The following is a 19,186-nucleotide window of genomic DNA, read 5'->3' on the forward strand; positions in this document are numbered from 1 at the left end:
ATTTACATTCCCACCAACAGTGTATAAGGGTTCCTTTTTCTCCACAACCTCACCAGCATCTGTTATTTTGTGACTTTTTAATAATAGCCTTCTGACTGGCTTGAGATGGTATCTCATTGTGGTTTTGATTTGCATTTCTCTAATGATCAGTGATGTTGAGCTTTTTGTCATATGTTTCTTGGCCACATGAATGTCTTATTTTGAGAAGTGCCTACTTACGTCCTTTGCCCACTTTTTAATGGGGTTGCTTTTTTCTTGTGAGTTTGCTTAAGTCCCTTATAGACTCTGGATATTAGACCTTTGTCAGGTGGACAAATTGCAAAAATTTTAACCCATTCTGTAGATTGTCTGTTCACTCTGATGATAGTTTATTTTGCTGTGCAGAAGCTCCATAGTTTACTTATATCTCATTTGTCAATTTTCACTTTTATTGCAATTGCTTTTGGCATTTTTGTCATGAAATTTTTGCCTGTGCCTATGTTCTGAATGGTATTGCCTAGATTTTCCTCTAGGGTTTTTATACTTTTGGGTTTTACGTTGAAGTCTTTGATCCATCTTGAATTAATTTTTGTATAAGGTGTAAAGAAGGGGCCCAGTTTTAATTTTCTGCGTATGACTGGCCAGTTCTCCCAGCATCATTTATTAAATAGGGAATCCTTTCCCCATTGCTTGTTTTTGACAGGTTTGTAGAATTTCACATGGTTGTAGGTGTTTTGTCTTATTTCTGAGTTCTCTATTCTGTTCCTTTGTTCTATGTGTCTATTTTTGTGCCAGTATCTTCCTGTTTTGGTTACTGTAGCCTTGTAGTATAGTTTGAAGTCAGGTAGCATGATGCCTCCAGGTTTGTTGTTTTTGCTTAGGATTGTCTTGTCTATTCAGGATGCTTTGTGGTTCCATATGAAATTTAAAGTAGCTTTTTCTAATTCTGTGGAGAATGTCAATGTTAGTTTAATGGGAATAGCATTGAATCTATAAATTACTTCAGGCAGCATGGCCATTTTCATGATATTGATATTTATGAAGACAATAGTAAGATGACCCAGAGGCATTTCAGAGATCTTGGAGGCTGCCATGTTCATCACAGGCCCAGAGTGCCAGGGCCTTGAGGGCAGAATGGCTTCTAGGGAGAAGCCCAGGTTGCACATAGGACCTCAGTGCTCACTTCCTAGGGTTATCTCAAGTCTCTGCCCCCTGCATTCATGCACAAAAGTCTTCAAATGCCCCAGCTGGGGCTCAGGTGGGCCCAGCTATGGCTTGGGTGACCACTCTGGAGGGTGCAGGCAGTGAGTCTTGGTGGAGTTCATGTAGTACTAGTTCTGCAGGCATACCAAGTACATGAGCTATGGAAGCATGGTTACCTCTACCTAGATTTCAAAAGAATGCAATGGAGAGCTTCAGGATCCAGGCAAAGAACTGCCTCAGGGTCAGGGCCACTGCAGAAAGCTCCCTCTAGGGCAAAACCTAGTGGAGATGTGAGTTTGGGGCCACCACAGAGAACCCCCACTAGGCCAATGCTTAATGGAGCCACGAGGGCAGGCCTATCCCAAGACCCGTAGAGCCACCAGGATACCTGCCAGTCTGGGAGAGCCACAGGCACCCGACCAGTCTGTAAGAAGTGTGGTGTGGGTTGCACCCAAGAAAACCATGGAGGCAGGATTCCCCAGAGTCCTGAGAACCCAACTCCTACCCTAGTGTGTTTGTAAGGCAGAACGTGGAGTCAAATAAGTTTATTCTCAATCCTTAAGATATAATTTTGCTTGCTGTATTGGGTTTTGGACTTAGTTGAGACCTGCGACTTCTTTCTTCTTGCTTCTTTCTCCCATTTGGAATTGGAATGTCTATCCCATGCATGTCACAACAGTGTACATTGGAAGCACAAAACTTGTTTGATATTACAGGCTCTCAGCTGGAGAGAAATTTGCCTAAGAATGAATCATACCTTGAGTCTCTCCCCTATCTGATTTAGATGAGACTATGGACTTTAGACAGGTTTGTGCTAGAATGAGTTATGAGTTTTGGGGCTATTAGGATAGGATGTATGTATTTTACGTGTAAGAAGGACATGCATTTTGAGGGCCACGGCCGAATGTTATTGTCTTAACATGTTCCCCCAAATTCATGTGTGGAAACTTAACGGCTGATGTGCGGTCAGGCATGGCGGCCCACACCTGTAATCCCAGCAATTTGGGAAGCCAAGGCAGGCAGATCACCTGAGGTCAGGAGTTCAAGACCATCCTGGCCAATATGGTGAAACCCCGTCCCTACTAAAAATACAAAAATTAGCTGGGCGTGGTGGTGGGCACCTGTAATCCCAGCTATTCAGGAGGCTGAGGCAGGAGAATCACTTGAACCCTGGAGGTGGAGGTTACAGTGAGCCAAGATCGTGCCACTGCACTCCATCCTGGGCAACAGAGCAGCACCCTGTCTCAAAAAAACAAAAGAAAAAAAATCAAAGAAACTAAAATCTAGGGTTTTTTTTTTTTTGAAATAAACAAGATTGATAAACTGCGCCTAGGGTGTGGGGATGCAGCCCAAAGCCAGGAATTGGGCAAAGTATGGTGCGCAGCTCTGTGGGGCCCCATACCACCACTGCTGGCTGGACTAGCACTGTTGGGCATACCACAGTCATGGGTAATGACAGGTGGAGGCTTCAGCCCACACCTGCAACCTGTGACAAGGAAGCACTAGCACAGCCCCCACTCCAAAGACCTCTACTACAAACTATTGGGGGCCCTATGACTGTTTGGGACCTTAAAAACTAAGGTAAGCTGTGCTCCCTCCACCCTATAAATTTCATTTAAGGCACCATATCCCTGATTGAGGAACCTTAAGAAAGTCTAAAACAAGTGGTCTCCAGACATAAGTTTCACTCAAAGAAGTTAACCCTATCACCTACATGCACACAAGACCAGAAGGATGACAGATCTTTGTCCTTTGCTTCATTATAATACTAAAATCTCCACCCAAAGAGGTGCTCATTTGTCGTTTTCTAATCATGTGATATATGTATTAGCATGACTCCTTACTACACTTGTGCACCATGTATTCCATCACATCATGTTGTAAAGCTTACTTACTTCATGAATTATGCATGTCACCCTCCTTAAGGCACCACAATGCCCTCCCCTTGGGGAGGCAGCCGGATAACTTTAATTCCAGTGCTGGCTCCCTTGTATTTGAACAAAAACCCCTAAAAACAGCCTTGACTGAGAAACTTGATGGGCCTCGCGCCAATTTCCATTACATGAGAGTCTAAGAACCTGTGGTCTGTAACAGTATTACGGTTTGAATATTTGTGTTCCCTCCATAATTCATGTTAAAACTTAGTACTCAATGCAACAATATTAAGAGTTGGGGCCTTTAGGAAGTGATTTGACATTGAGGGCTCTGTCCTCATGAATTGTATTAGTGCCTTATACAGGGGTTTGAGAAGGTGAGTTCACCCTTTCCACCCTATTTTCCCCTTGCATCTCTTCTGCCATGTGAGGTCACAGTGTTCATCCTCTCCAGATGATACAGCAATGCACAATCTTGGAAGCAGAGAGCAGCTTTCACCAGACAACCAAACCTGCAGGCACCTTGATCTTGGATTTTCTGGCCTCCAGAAGTATGAGAAATACATTTCTGTTCTTTATAAGTTACCCAGTCTCAGGTATTTTGTTGTAGCATCCCAAATGGACCAAGGAAAGAAGGAATGGTGTGGGTCTACACAGGACAGCAACAAGGAGACATAATAGGTATTCTAGTCTGATAGCAATAAATTCAAAGGTGGGGGCTACTAGGGAGAAAGGAGGGACAGTGACATAAGAAGGGACAATTGTTTGGAAGCTGTAATGACACAGAGGAAAGAATAAGGGCACTAAGGAGATTATAGAGATGATAAAAGATGATTAGAAATTTTTGGCCTACCTCATCAATAGCAATAATGTCTCATCTTTTAAAGTTTTAATTTCTTTTATTACATTTACTTGATTTTTTTTCATGTGTAGGTGACAGCATAATTAATTGTGTTCTTCATTTGTTCTCACTAAATTTCCCCTCCTCCAATTCATAGAGGGTTTCATAGTAGAACGTAAAGCAAAAGTTTTCTAAAAACCTCCTGCTAGATTTTTTTTTTTTTTTTTTTTTTTTGCACAATTATATGAGGCCATTCTCAAAGGATAAGGGAAAGAGGTAAATACGTTTTGTATTGAATGGAGTGGGACAGAAATACAAGAGCCTAGGGTAGAGAAGGAGATTCACTAGGCATGGGAAGGGATAGCAGGAACTATGGTTTTTAAAGCATCGGGGCCCGTGCCCACTCAGCACCCATGGAAGTAGTGGGACGATAGTGAATATAACCCTAGGTGTCTGGGCTCCCTGTCTTGACAAATATTTCCACGGCCACACATGCTTCAGAGGCCACTGTAAGAAACTAAGTGAGCAATAAATATATCAATGTAGAGAAGTGTAAACTATAGGCCAGTAGGGCACCCCTGAATTATCTGATCCATAAAAGATACCCGGGACCTTTCTATAACCCTAGTGAATGAAAGAGGAATTATTCAAATTAAATTTCCCCCAGATTGGTGGGATGGGTGTTGGAATCCAAATAACTGTTTTTGTTTTCTTGGATTCTGCATATTTGTTTGGGGAGTAAAACTCATAGTTTTTACAATATCAAATGAAGCCCATACTTTCCCAACTTTTTACATAATTTAAATTTTACCTGTGGAGAAAAGCTTTTCCTTTTTTGTGGCTCAATTTGCTTTGAACTTCATTCCATTCATTTCCAACTATTTCAACATGTGAGACTCAACTTTATGGTGTTGCATGTTTACTTTATAGACTTTTGGATAGATGATTCCATTTGGTATGCATTTTAGAGGTACCTACCTACCTGCAAATCAGACAGACTGTTTCAACTGCAAACAAAACAAAACAAAAAAACAAAACAAAACATACCTTTAGGAAATGCCTGATATCTAGCTGTTTATAGGATCATAATTAAAAATTTTGGATGAGAAAGTATACTGACAAGCTCTGAAGGCCCTTAAATATGTCTCGGGATGATACAACATAAAGAGCTAATCTTGAGAAAAACAGTCACCTTCAAACCAAATGTCTGCATAAAACAGCCAGTTAAATGGCTTGTTTACCTTTTGTGCTATTATTTTACTAAATGCTGTTTGTCATTATTTATGAGCCTTGAGTAATTGCTGAAGGGTTATAGTGGCCTTTATGTGTTGTTGTAAAGGTAGGTAAGTAAAATTTAGTAAGACTCAATGTCTATATTGACCTATCCTTTGTTTCACTTCAGGTTTGTGGGGTAAAATCTTTTGAAATTACCAGTAATAGGTCGTGACGTTTTGGTCACCAGAACACAGATGATACTTTCATGAAACAACAAATGGATTTCTGAGTTTTAAGTGGTTGTAGATACAATAGCACCAAACACAATCCAGGCAAAACGAAAGGGGCCCATTTCTGCCCTTCAGTTCATGTTTTTATTGAACAGTTTCTGTATGTTAAGCACCAAACAAGAGACTTTGACATACGAGGTGACAAAACTGTAAGAAAAGGTTAATCCCAAGTCTTATGTTGTATATATTTACAAAGTAGGCTGTGGACTAGCTTCTGAAAATACAAGTCCATATAGAATCCATTTTACTCTTTCTTGAACTATTATTTTTAGATCAGTTGAGATGGTTGTGAACAACGTAAAATGTGACATGTGACAATGATATCTAAAATATGTTTGATCTTAATACATTAGTTGCCACCAATCAGTTTTTTGAATTAAAAAGTAGCAATACTCAATGGCTTTATTATCCTTAAGACCCTGAGTATTCTTAAATTAGGGGTAAGGGCTCTATTTAAAAAAAATGCTATCATATCGGATGGAAATTAGTGTTAAAAAAAAAAAAGATTCAGTCAATAGATTTGCAGCATGGACGTCCTTAGACCCCATTGCTCCTGCAAGTTACTAATAGTGAATAACTAATGACTTCTAGTCACGACCTATCCTGTCCCCAAGCTTTGGTAAAGAGTCCCCAGAATAATACCCTCTCTCAGCCTTAGGGACTCACCCTGTCTGAGCTAATTCCAATTTGTGATGATACTTCTATTCCTTCGCTCATAACACTGTCCCTTAAAGTAGCTGAAGTCAGTGTACCCTACAACAAAGTTGAGTAAAACAATTTGATTGTAATGAAACATTGTGAATTCAGCCCTTAACAACCTGGATAAGCATGATGTGTCCAGGTAGCCCAGCTCCAGAATGCCTGGCCACACAAGCCAAATTAGGACAATACCCAACAGGCTCTAATGAGTAAGCCTGATGAACACCTTTCCAAAATGTCCCGAGATGACAGGATGTGCATGGAACTATACTTTTAATACTCCTTTGTCAAGACCTGCTGAGGGAAGTTCTGTTCTTCTGGTCCTAAAGAAAGGACTCAGCTTCTTTTAAAACCTGCCATGATTACTCTGTCTTCTGTATTCTGCCATCAGCCTGCACTAAAACCCTTCTTAAATGAAAGACACTCTGTGGATCGAGTTCTTCACCTTTCCTCTCCTTGGGACTTGAAAATACTGGGGTGGGATGGGAGGGAAGGCAGCATTGAAACTTGCTTGAGTTTTACCCATACCATGTGAATCTATGCCTATGTGTAAAGTCCTATATATTTAGAGGAAAATTAATCAGCTTCTAATTTCACCACTGTAGCCAGAAGGTATTTTTTAAATCAGATTAATATATCCCTCTTTGGCCAGAATTCTGAATGCAACAAGCTGAACCCCTAACATATTCCAATCAGATCATTATTATATACTTTAAAAAAATGAATATTATTTGAACAAGTCCTAATTCCGTCGTATTAGATAAGTATATTTCAAAAATGACATCAACCGATGATTTACAAAACTTTATTTTTCAAGGTTGAACAATGATTCATTGTAGACTTTCAGACAAAACAATTAGCAGTCTTGAAGTACACATTGATTACAAATTAATTTGATTTCAGTAGGCATATTTCTTGAAACAAACTGAAGAGTACCTAAAAGATCCCATTGAATGCATGTGGCATTATTCCTAGTTTATGGATAGTGTTTCAACTAACTGAATCTTGGGAGATGGCACTTAGTAATTAATGCATCTAGAAACTGATAGCACTAAAATATTAAAACTTATGCATTCCAATGTTTACGTGTGTGTGTGCACATGTGATTCTGCTTTGCCTGTTTTACTGTCTTAATGATTATCCCTTCTTATTGCTTACTGTTTCTTCTGGGGCTCTTACCTTACTTTTACTGACAGTCACTCAGAAATTTTCTTGTTTTTTTTTTTTTTGGGGGGGGGGGGGGGGGGGATGGAGTCTCACTCTGTCTCCCAGGCTGGAGTGCAGTGGCCCCATCTCAGCTCACTACAAGCTCCGCCTCCCGGGTTCACGCCATTCTCCTGCCTCATCCTCCCGAGTAGCTAGGACTACAGGCATCCACCACCGCACCCGGCTAATTTTTTGTATATTTAGTAGAGGCGGGGTTTCACTGTGTTAGCCAGGATGGTCTTGATTTCCTGACCTCATGATCCGCCTGCCTCAGCCTCCCAAAGAGCTGGGATTACAGGTGTGAGCCACCGCACCCGGCTCAGAAATTTTATCAGTCCTTTTATCCATCATTTTCTAGTTTTCAAATATTTCCAATAATGCCTTTTGTTTTAGACAAGGGCTTTGTTGAAAAAACTAAATTACGCCAAAATAAAACCATACTCTATCCCTAGTGCTGCTCATGACCTGCCAGAACTTTCATGCTTCAAATTACAAGGCTAGGGAAATTGTCCAGTCAGGAGCCCCCCTCCACATTTCTGTGATGGGCTGGGGCTTCCAGGTGCTGCTGCTACAAGGTAATGTATAGATATAATTTCTTCTGTCTCTTACAAAATAAACTGACCATGAAATAGCATTGTCCCTTCACTGTCTTGTTTCAGCTGGCAAAGGATGTAAAGATTCCAGATGGATTTACATCTAAGTCGGAAATATTCATTACATATGAGCCACTTTAAACATTTTCTATCCTTTCTACACGATTACCTAACATTTCAATCTCCCTTTTTGACATGTGCCCAGCTTCCTTTCTTTATTAACACTTTATCCTTTAAAGCTCGATTTATCATTTACAATCTCTCTTACTTGGTTACTTTGGGACATCTTTGTAGATTCAGGTCACTTTTGCTTATTTTTACTGGAATAACTGCCACAGAGCACAATGGGAGTTGACTTCCTAAAATAGTTTACTGTCTTACTGTCTTCAAATATTATTTTAAGATAAAACTTATTTTTAAGCTTAACTTTGAGTAAATATTATGAAGAAAAGAATGAATTATTAAAAGACTTGGTTCTACACACTACTTATATGAGGAAATTATCTGAAATTAAAACATAGCAAGCTCCATTTGCTCAGCGATGAGGTACTTGCACAAAGTTCCCCATGGCCTTTTGGTGTACAAATTTATAATAATGAAGACTACTTCTAAGAAAAAATATTTGACATAAAATTTGTTTTTTTAAAAAAACTACTGCATTCAAAAAGTTGTTTGAGTTGTAAACACTCAAGGATAAGCCAGTTTAAGGATCACATTATTGTGTCACAGTAAAAGAAATGTGAGTCACATTTATTTCCTTAATTCATGGATTCAGGCTTTCCTAAATTCTCAATAATGAACTACACTACATTCTTGATGTGAGTTGTTAGGAAAATCCAAATCTTCCTTTCTGGCACTAAGTGCCAAGAAATGTGCTATTATGAAATCACACATAGTCAGCTGCTTTTGTATTTTGGTTAACCAGGTAGTTTGAAAATTATTTTCCCACCAGCACTGTTCTCAGATTTTAGAAGCAGAACTAGAGGAATTATATTGAGGTATACTTTGTGGCAGTTCTGTTGCTTCTCTATTGCCCCAGAACTTACCATGGCATTGAGGATGGATATGCAGAAATTATGCTCTTCATCAGGTAGCAGTTACCATAGGTGACCAAATATCACCTGTTTATGGCGTCTATAACATATTTGGGTGATGGACTAGCATGACTTTCACTACTCTAATTTTGCAGACTTATATATATGGTGAAAGTTGTACATTTTGTGAATTTTTTTTAACCTTTAACATTAAGTCCTTACATATGAACTTATCACTGAATATGTTTAATTTCTGATTGTACAAAAACAGAAACCTGAAAAACACAGATATTAGCAAAGTTTTTTCATTGTTATGTTTAATTCCTTTTGTTTAATATTGGAAGGAAGCTTTTGTGTAGTCTAATCTTGGATTGGGAAAATATTTGATGCTGTCTGATAGCCAAACTGTTGGCCAGATAATAATTTTGATAAATCAGTCTATCTGCTTTGGGGAGCAGAATTTGACGCCCACCTTAAGGTATTAAAAAGTACTCATTCTACAGTACATGTGTATAGGAGTTCAGTCCTGTATTCAGGCTCACAACTGTATTATTTGGTGGTTTGTAACAACAGCTATTGCACATCTTTTGGGGGTCCGAGAAAAACCAAGCATCTGGGGCTTTCTTCCTTTCTTCTTATCAAGAGAAACCAGCTAAAAATGGGTGAAAAGAACAAAACTGGTCTTTAACTATAGGCTTAATTGTCATGAATCAGTGAGAAAAAGGGTGGTGGCCTTTTCCCCTTTGTCACCATAGTTTTCTCTGGGCATGCAGGTTGTTCAACCTTAGTCTGGGTTATAACAATCTTTAAGATTTTTGTTTCTTGACTAAACCTTTGGTTATTCATATAATTTTGGAAAAATCACATACAGTTTGTCGATATTTTTCTTTTTCTGAAAAATCTTATCCCAGTGCCAATTATTTTGAAGGCTGTTTGTAATCTAATTCATAACAGGTTTCTTTACTCCATGTTGTAAAATCTGAATACAGATACTGTCCAAACTGTCCAAAGAGTAATGTTTGAATTCACAGTAACAAAAGTTACAAAGTTTGTGCAAAAGTTATTGTACACCATTGGAGTACATAGAGCTTGCTATAGTTAATTTTATACATAAAGTTTCATTTCTCATTAAAACTATTCTGTGCTACATTAAAAGTTTTGGATTTAATCTTTACTAAAAATAAAACTGAATGCTCATTTAATCTCTGAAATCTGAAGATGCAAATTGCCTATACATGATGTTTATAATGTGGTAATAAATCACTGGAAACTTTTAGACACCATAATTGCTTTGGAGATCTTCAAGTTTTCCAAGCGTCATGAAGTAAACCCGGCTGTGGCGATTGCGCAGGGTAGAGGTAAAGAACAGCTTGAAAAAGAAAGAAATACACTGTCAACAGATATTTAATACATTGCAACCAGATATTTGATATAACTATAATTTCATCTGCATCTGCTAATTAAAACATTAAGCCTTACTGTTTTGTGGAACAGTTTGTTTTTCAAATGAAAGAATGAGTTTAAATTAGTTTGGAGTCTAAATTATATATTTTTAAAACAACTTTTTACTATATTCTACATAATTATAATTTATATGGTTAAATAAAATTAGTAATTTTGTAGGTGACCTTCATTTGCTGAAGTTCTTGATAATTTGGGGGCAATAATTCTTTGCTTTTTAAAACAATCCTCCACTTATATTCAAGGTGACTTTTCTTTTAATATAAGGAAACAAATTATTTAGGTGTTGTTTACCATTGCTGCTTGTATTTAAGAAGCCATTGAAATTTTCTACTTGGTGTAGTTTTCTTTTTTTTTCTTTTCATTATTTTTTAATGTTAAAAAATTTAACAAACAGATAATACTGTATGTTTTATCACATACAAAATGATGTTTTGAAGTTCATATACACTGTGGAATTGTTAAATCTAGTTAATTAACAAATGTATCACCTCACGTGGTTATCATTTTTATGGTGAGAGCACTTAACATCCACTCAATTTTCTATTTCAGCAAAATGGACTGACATCAATAGATTGATAAAATGAGTTAAACCCAGTGGCTTAGAGAGGGACATGTTGTGTAAATGTGGGCTGTACCATAAAGAAAATTAGAATAAAATATGCACATAAATATCAAACAAAGGCCTCCTTGTTAAGACTAAGGCTTCTGACATCCACAGTGACTATATTTAGGAGACTTTGTGACATAATGATGATGATAAGATATACTAAGTGTGACAAAGGGAGGCAGGGAGTCTCTAATTTGTGATACTGTGAGCTTACAGTGTATGTAACTGTACATGTTGCTTGATAAAAGAAAATATTTGAAATTATTACAATTTAAATATTAAAAGTATTTAATATTAGACAAAGGCAGCAATCATAGTTACTTCGGTTAGTAGTCATCAAGAAAACAAATAATCTTTTAAGAAAAAATTATATGACTATACTGAGTTAAATAAAATTTAAAGTGCCCTCGCTTAACTCTTCTAAGATCTGCTTTATACCTAATTAAATAAAAGTCTTCATAAACCTTTACAGAGTTTCACTGTGGCCTTACAGTTGAGGGGGATGCAGGGCTTTAAGTGTATATGAAAACAGTATTTTACATTTCATAGTAAGTAATTTTACCTCATAATAAAGAGACAACATTGTAAAACTTTTAAAAATATATGCTAGTCATTCTTGACTTAACATATTTGATGTTACAGGCAATCTGTGAGATGCTTACGGATATGACTAGTTGTCACAATTGCTCCCAAAGCAGTTATTAATATTTCTAGTTTGGAGATGAAGGAACTAAGGATCAGAAAGATTAATCAAACTTCTCAGGTTCTCTAACCTAGTTAGTCCTGGTTAGAGACAGGACTGCATTCTAGGTCTCGCTGACCTGAAACACAGGTTTTTGCCATTGCATTTCTTTACATGTAAATTGACAACTTTGCTTGATGTACAGTGCTTTATCCTGGCTGTTCTGATATTAACTCAAACCCTCTGCAATCTCTTCTCAATATGAATGTTTCCTAGTCCTATTAGGACTATTTCTTCACACTGTTATTTCCTATAATAGGTAGGAATGGTAATAGTCTTATACCACAAAATTTTCCATCTAAACTATTTGAATTAGTTGTTAAAATTGATCAAATAATACAAATAATTGCCAAATCTTGATTTTATTTTTATTTTTTGCAAAATAAACATCGTAACACCCACTTATGAAGACAAATTGAGATAACTGTTAAAGTATCTAGCACAAGGCCTACTATACAATTAGGTGCTCAGCAAACATAAGTACATTTTCCTTCTGTTATTGAATTTTGTTGAAAGCTACAAAAGATTTGCTCAAGGATTTTGTTTAAAAATATCATTTTAGTATGAACATGAAAGGCACTATGAATCAAAGACAATAAAGTATTTTGAACCAAATAAAATAATGGCTAAGCTTTGCTTAAGACATAACTAGAATTTTTTCTTATTTTTTCAAAATGAGCTTCTTTCAAAACCAAATTTCATTACTTACCATGTTAGTGTTTTTACTGCAAAATATAAAATTGTTTTTTAATCAATAGTATGCCAGTTTGAAAAATATACCACAAATATATTTATAGCCAGAAGGAAAGGACATAAATTTCTTTTGTTAGTTCATTTTCAATGGTTGCGTTATTTTTGCTATAACTGGAGGGTGTAAGCTATACCTTGTCACCCCGGGTGCATAGGAATCTCAGCTTCTTAATTGACCTGCGCTTCAGCTCACTTTCCAGAACCCTGGATTGCAAAGAGCGCACTTCAATGGCCTTTTGGCCCCATCCTGTAGTTCGCTGTGTACACTCAAAAGCTACAATACAAATGAAAAAAAAAAAAAATCAGAAAAACACAAAATCTTTCCGGCAGTCATAGAAAATTATAACTACGGTCAGTGTTTGTTTATTAAGAGGCTCACTGTTACAGTTCAGGTTAGCACATCCTGTTTTTCCCGTCTATAGTCAGTTGTTTGACCATTTTGCTGCTCAAGAGTGGTGTTCAAACTGGCTATCTAGAGGCACCATTGTAATCAACATTTAATTACCAGGTCTCAATTATTTAATTCTTGTATTCATATCCTCTAAGACCACAGAAAAAGCTAAGGACTAATTCTATCCCGTTTGTAGACATTGTAATCTACTCACAGCCACTCTTTATTTTATAGTATAAGTGACATACAGCATTCTTAATAAGGGCTCCTAATAAGGGTGTATATTTGTGCTCCAGTGACATACATGAAAACCTGACTCTTAAAAAATTAAAATTGTTAAAAAATGACTTGCTCAAATAATGACTGTAGCAACCCTAATGCAATTCAATAAATTATCATGTTATAAGCAGAACCAAAGCTACTTTGATATTCTTAAGGTTTTTTTCCTGCTCAGGAAATATTTATTAAGATTTTAACTTTTTGACTCTATTTTATAATACTTTGTGACAAATATAGATTATGACAATAATTGCCTTAAACCTAATTATGTAGTCAGTCAGTCATTTGGTGCTGTAAAGTATTTTTTGACACAAGGAACAGCACTATTACTACATTTTTAACTTTCAATTTAATATTCTTTATGTACTTCATGGGGAAAAATTCCATAAGTAAATAAAATCCTGACATGTAAAATAATATCAAGATTTTAAACTCAAGTTAAAATAGTCTAGGAAACAACAAAATAAGCCATCTTCATTCTCATGTTAACATGATTAAAATCAGAATTCAATTAATTACTTTGATTTTTCATTTTTTCTATTATAAAAGGAATAAATTGACTAAGAAAAATGGTTATCCTGGAAGAAGACTTTATAAGTCAAATTTCAGACTAGAATTAAAATAACTCCAGATATAAGGGAAATAAGGAAAATTAGTCTCTAGAGGGTTGGGAAGAAGTAACAGATTTAGTTTCTCTAGAGTTGAATTTCTTCACCTATGTGACTACTTTATTAAAAATGGTATTTTTGTCAACAACAACATAGACCAAAAATTCCAAACTTAAAACTCAGGCTATTTGCTGAGTCCAAGTACATAGTTCATATGGCATCGCATAATTTCCACCTTAGTCCCAAAACACCTACATCTGCCACTTAATCTAGCTACTGAGAGCTAGCTTGCTTTCTAAGATGAAACACAATGATTTGGAAGTGGGAACACTTAATAATACCTGATGCAATTGTTAAGCCTGTATATATTTGTTTGGAAATGGAGAGTGATGATTTGAACACATTTACTATAACTTAAGAAAACGTAAAATTTAAATTGGGGAAATCTGGATCTGAATTAGTTTTAAATAACAAAGCAGTTGTTTTTAGACAGAAAAATATGGTAATTGATTTCCTTAATATCAGTGTTATATGGTAGTCTTTAGCATGCTTTCAAAATATCCTTAATATATAAACTAAAATATCATGTTCTTATAGTACTGTAATTTATTTCACATGTAGCTGTCTTTCAAATTCTAGCAACTTAAAATAGCTTTTTTTTGTTTTAGGTCAGAAGTTGTCCTGCCTGAGGACAAGAGCTGTACCAGATGACTTCGCAAGTTCCATTTGACCCTTATAATTGTCTACTGGCATAAATATAGGGGTTTGCTCAGTTTCCTATTTGAACTGAATTTCCTTATGACCATTTCTGATTAGCATATCGATCACAAAAGTACCACTGTCAAGTGTAGAACATGAGTCGTTATTTGTACTTTCTTTTGCCCCAGATATGTCAATTATACTGTAAGCATTTATCTTCTGTCACTTAAATCTGGTTTTAAACCCTCTGTGAGTTCTTACTTGTTTGAGGAAATTGGAAATTGGAGCAGGTTTTCAGGACAATCCTTAACACTGACTATACATGCAAAAAAAAAAAAAAAAGGATTCTGCAGATACAATGCCAAGTGCCATTATCTCATATAAAAAAAAAGTTCATTAAAAAGCAGTTCTTTTAAAGTGGTCCTTAAACCCACATGAGGATCATATTTAGTCATTTTATAGAGATTACAGAAGAATCTGCCTTATCATTTGACAGACCATCTCTCTCTCTCTCTCTCTGTGTCTCTATGTTGTCAACAACAACATAGACTAAAAATTCTAAACTTAAAGAAAAGGTTATTTGCAGAGTCCAAGTACTTAGTTCATATGGCATCACATAATTTCCACCTTAGTCTCAAAACACCTACATCTGCCACTTAACCTAGCTACTGAGCTATCTTGCTTTCTGAGACGGGACACAATGTTTTGGAAGTGGGAACACTTAGTAATATCTGATGCAATTGTTAAGCCTCTCTCTCTCTCTCTACACACACACACACACACACACACACACAGCTTTCTTTTTCCTTTATTTGCTCCATTAAACTTCTCTTTTCTATAATAGCTATCCTCCAGCTAATCATTCTACTCTCTCTAATATTTTTACTTTTTGTATGCATTATGTTCCCTATCTAGAATCACGTCTAGGGTCAGTGAGCCTCAGAACATATACAAGAATCTCAAATTATTTGGATTTCCCAGATCAGCAGTCCTGATTTGGCTAGGAAGAAAAAAATTTCCTGGTTTGATGAAGATGAAAAGGCATTTTTCTTTGTTGCCACCTGGTTGGTACCTAACAGGCACTCCAGTCAGTCATATCTATCACTTTTCTAAATGATTTGATTCTTCACAGGAATATCACTCACAAAATAGAACTCTACTGACTATAAAAAATGGAAGTATTTGGCTCTTTTGTACTAGTTGGCAGTCTCCTAAGATAAAGATAAACCCCACAGTAAGTGTGATGAAAAGAAGCATTTCCAATATCTGTGTAAATTCTGCAAGTAAAGGGAGTTACAATAAAATTATAGATTTTTGTGGAAAGGAATTAGCACTCATTTCAATTATACAATATTGCAAATAACTCAGATAACCAAAATGAGTCTCTTTGTGGTACTCTTCTGAATTCATTAAGCATAGGACAAATACAGGCATCATCTTACTAAGGGAATAATTATGCAGAACCCCAAATTAATCTTATGTGTCTTAAGAAAATGTAATAATTCAGGAAATCTTTTCTTAGGACACTTTTTTTACCCATGAAAAGTTTCTCTGGGGTCCCGAAGAAGAAAGAAATTGTATACATACCTATAGAAGATGGTATGTCTTTCCACATTTCAAGGATCTTCTTGAAGAGTTGTTCATTTGCTTCCACAGAGAGGGCTTCAGCATTGAAGGTGAGCATCATGCCAATTCCCAGGCAATCAGGTAAAATGATGATATTCTGTGGTATAATGATTTCCAGGGGCTGGAATTATGTTTCATAAAGATTTATATGTCCAATATTTTATCACTACTACTTTAATTGAAGCAGCTTGGCAGAGCAATAAAGACCAAAAGAGGTTCAAAGAGCAAGGAGGAAGAGAAACCTCTATTTCCAAATTAATAAGTATGCTATCCAATATTTGAAAAAAGCTGCTTTCTTTATGTCTTAAAGTCATAGCTGTTAAATATTCTTCTTTATAATTAGGAGAAAGCCTTATTTTAAAAAAGCAAAGATGTATTTCCAACACAGAGATATTTCTTGACATTTCACAAATTATTATGTATCATAATAGAAGAAACACTACTTGTTACAGACTTGGGTTTAAAATTCATTTCAGCACATTAATAAATACTTTGGTAATTAATGTATAAATCAAGTAACAAATATACAATACTTGCCTATCAACCAACTCATTCAAATTAGAAATAGAAAACTAATCTAAAAAATAGCTTGAACTTAAAATGCTTACAAGGGACAGCTTTATAATAGTCTCCACAGCTTGAAATATAACTTTAAGTCATTTCCCCCTTTGCAAAAATGTTAGAATTTCTTTTCCAATTAATATAATTTCAAATGCATTTAAGATACACAAGGACGTATTTGGTGACATAATATGAAATACTAAGAAATATCTAAGCATTTCTAAATTTCATGATGCACAAAACAATGCAACAAAATTTTCTTAAACTACAGATATTGTCACATTAACAGTATTTCCCTGCTGATGAAAAATTGTGTTCCTCTATGGTTTCTCCAAACTAGCACATTACAAAAAAAAAAAAAAAAAAAAAAAGTCAGAAACTATACTTGCCAACCCCAGAGTACTCAGGCCAGGTGCTTGAGGCCATGTCCCAGCAACAACAATCCTGATAACTAAAATGGGGATCCAGAGACGAAAAGCAATTTTAATGCGTTCCCTGGGCACTTGCATGAGCAATTGAATCAGAAAAAACAAAGATAAAGGAAGAGAGTAAAAGAAATTGCAGAAAAGAAGGTCGTCTCAATAAAATCTGTTTAGAGAAAAACTGGACTGCTGCAAATTCAGACAGCCTCAGATGCTTCTCAGATGATTCCTGAAGTAACCAGATATTCTTCAGCACACATGATTCCCTTGTATCATTACAGCTTTCGTAATCTGGAACTCTTGGAAAAATATTATTTTTAGTACATTCTTTCTCAGAAGACACCCACCTCCCTGATAATAGAGTCCTTTTCTCTTTTAATGGGTCAAGACACTAGAGTATTTAGCTAAAAATATTTTTTAATATACACAAGTTATCCTAATTGGGTCAGAAAGTGATTTTTAAGAACTCATCTCTAACTAACAAATTGCTTCAAAAGGAAATGACTTTCCTTGCTTATTAATCATGTGAAACACAGGGGTCAAAATTCCTGAATTACTTTTCAAATAAGTGTAAACATGGACCAATGCTGCAATGTTCAATACTGCACTAGATTCTTAATAAAAGCTATCTGACACAACATTAAAAAAATGCAGGAAGCTACGGAAGACACTCCAACTGAAGAGTACAATAGCTATATCAAAATTAACCTGACCTCATGTTTAAGTGGGTTTGGCTAAGATTGGTTCTGTATTTTCTACATTATCAACAGTGTGATTTCTATATAATCATGGGCAACAACTGAGTAATAAGCTAATTATCTTTAATATGACCAAAAGACTTTTACAAAATTGTCCCCACTAATGTCCTGACAATTGATTTATGTAATTTGTTAGAGACATATGAGACAATTCTGAGAGCTGTTCAAAATATCACACAACTATAGTAATTTGAAAATACATCAAAGTTTTCTCCTGGACTTTTTGTATAATGCAAAACTGTTAAAATTTTGGTTGTCTAAAAAGTGGGAATTTAAATATAGTGAAGCAGAGAAACTGTTGGTTTAGGCCTTTCTTTTAAATAAAAATTTCAATAGGACAAACATCATTTCCAATATCAAATTTGAGACACAGTAGAATTATATTTTGTATGGTATTTGTGAAGGATATTATAGTATGTTCAAACTCTTTATGTAAATGATGTGTATAATATTTTTATGACAATCTGTATTTTAGATGTTGTGCCACATTTTCACAAAATATAATTGTTTAAGAGTTGAGGAGTATCTGCTTTTAAAATGCTGAATCTTTTGATCAGAAATACTAACTATAATTAACCAGATAAGAGAACATTTTATGATAATTTGCTGTTATGTCACAGTTGAAGTAATATAATAAAGAATAGGGATACACATAATAATGCTGCAATACTGGTGTTGTATTTTTTAAAAATTTGTTAATGCATTGTGAAGTGAAGAAAAATAAAGCAAGTACTGCAAAATCAAATACACTTTATGGTCAGTTATTATAAATATATAAACATAAATGGGTAGAAAATGTAGAGCATATATCCTATCTAAAAGGAGCCATGAATGAATCAATTCCAATTGATAATGGTTAGATAGTAATGTGGCACTGATGCTATCAGGTCTTCTGATGTATCAGTAGAAGTCCAGATTTTAAGTGTAAACTTTATTCATTAAAAACAAAAAAGCATTGGGCAAGACAAGCAAAATCTATCTGCAGAATATACTCAGCTTTCTAAACTAAGGGATCATCAGTGTTTTTTGTTTATGCAAGACCACTTTCTGGCACTCTGTACTTACCTTTTATGTCTCAGTTCCGGTATAAACATTGCTAATCATATGCATAAACCTTTCAGAGTTTTGACAGTTGGAAAAACTCAAATGGTGGTATGCAATAATTTCTAGGAATCTGAAGGTATTATCTTACATTATTTGGCAGGGTCACATCAGACATAACCTCAGATTCTGCATCAATGATGTGATATCCATCTGCTGAGCTGAAGAAAATCTTTAGTCTTTTTTCAGAACCAATAGCCAGGTCAACTGTCACTGGCTTATGATCAAGTGTTGGAAATACCTG

General features: G+C 35.6%; 1 protein-coding gene across 3 annotated transcripts in view; it reads right to left on the minus strand.

The window, feature by feature from the left end:
- Window positions 1–6,892: 6,892 nt before the first annotated feature.
- The window catches only part of NRK (Nik related kinase), a 141,041-nt gene continuing 128,747 nt past the window's right edge, over window positions 6,893–19,186 (minus strand). For 2 of the 3 annotated variants that reach the window (XM_031660720.1, XM_009198048.4), the window contains 4 exons: window positions 19,034–19,183; window positions 16,062–16,221; window positions 12,632–12,771; window positions 6,893–10,303 (listed from right to left, as the gene is read on the minus strand). In XM_031660720.1, coding sequence (XP_031516580.1) covers window positions 10,208–10,303; window positions 12,632–12,771; window positions 16,062–16,221; window positions 19,034–19,183 — 546 coding nt within the window. In that variant the 3' untranslated portion in view covers window positions 6,893–10,207. The remainder of the gene's footprint in view (window positions 10,304–12,631; window positions 12,772–16,061; window positions 16,222–19,033; window positions 19,184–19,186) is intronic. The other variant, XM_009198049.4, reaches the window with a different exon arrangement.

Source organism: Papio anubis, chromosome X (assembly GCF_008728515.1).
Source record: "Papio anubis isolate 15944 chromosome X, Panubis1.0, whole genome shotgun sequence".
In the NCBI taxonomy this organism is placed as follows: domain Eukaryota; kingdom Metazoa; phylum Chordata; class Mammalia; order Primates; family Cercopithecidae; genus Papio; species Papio anubis.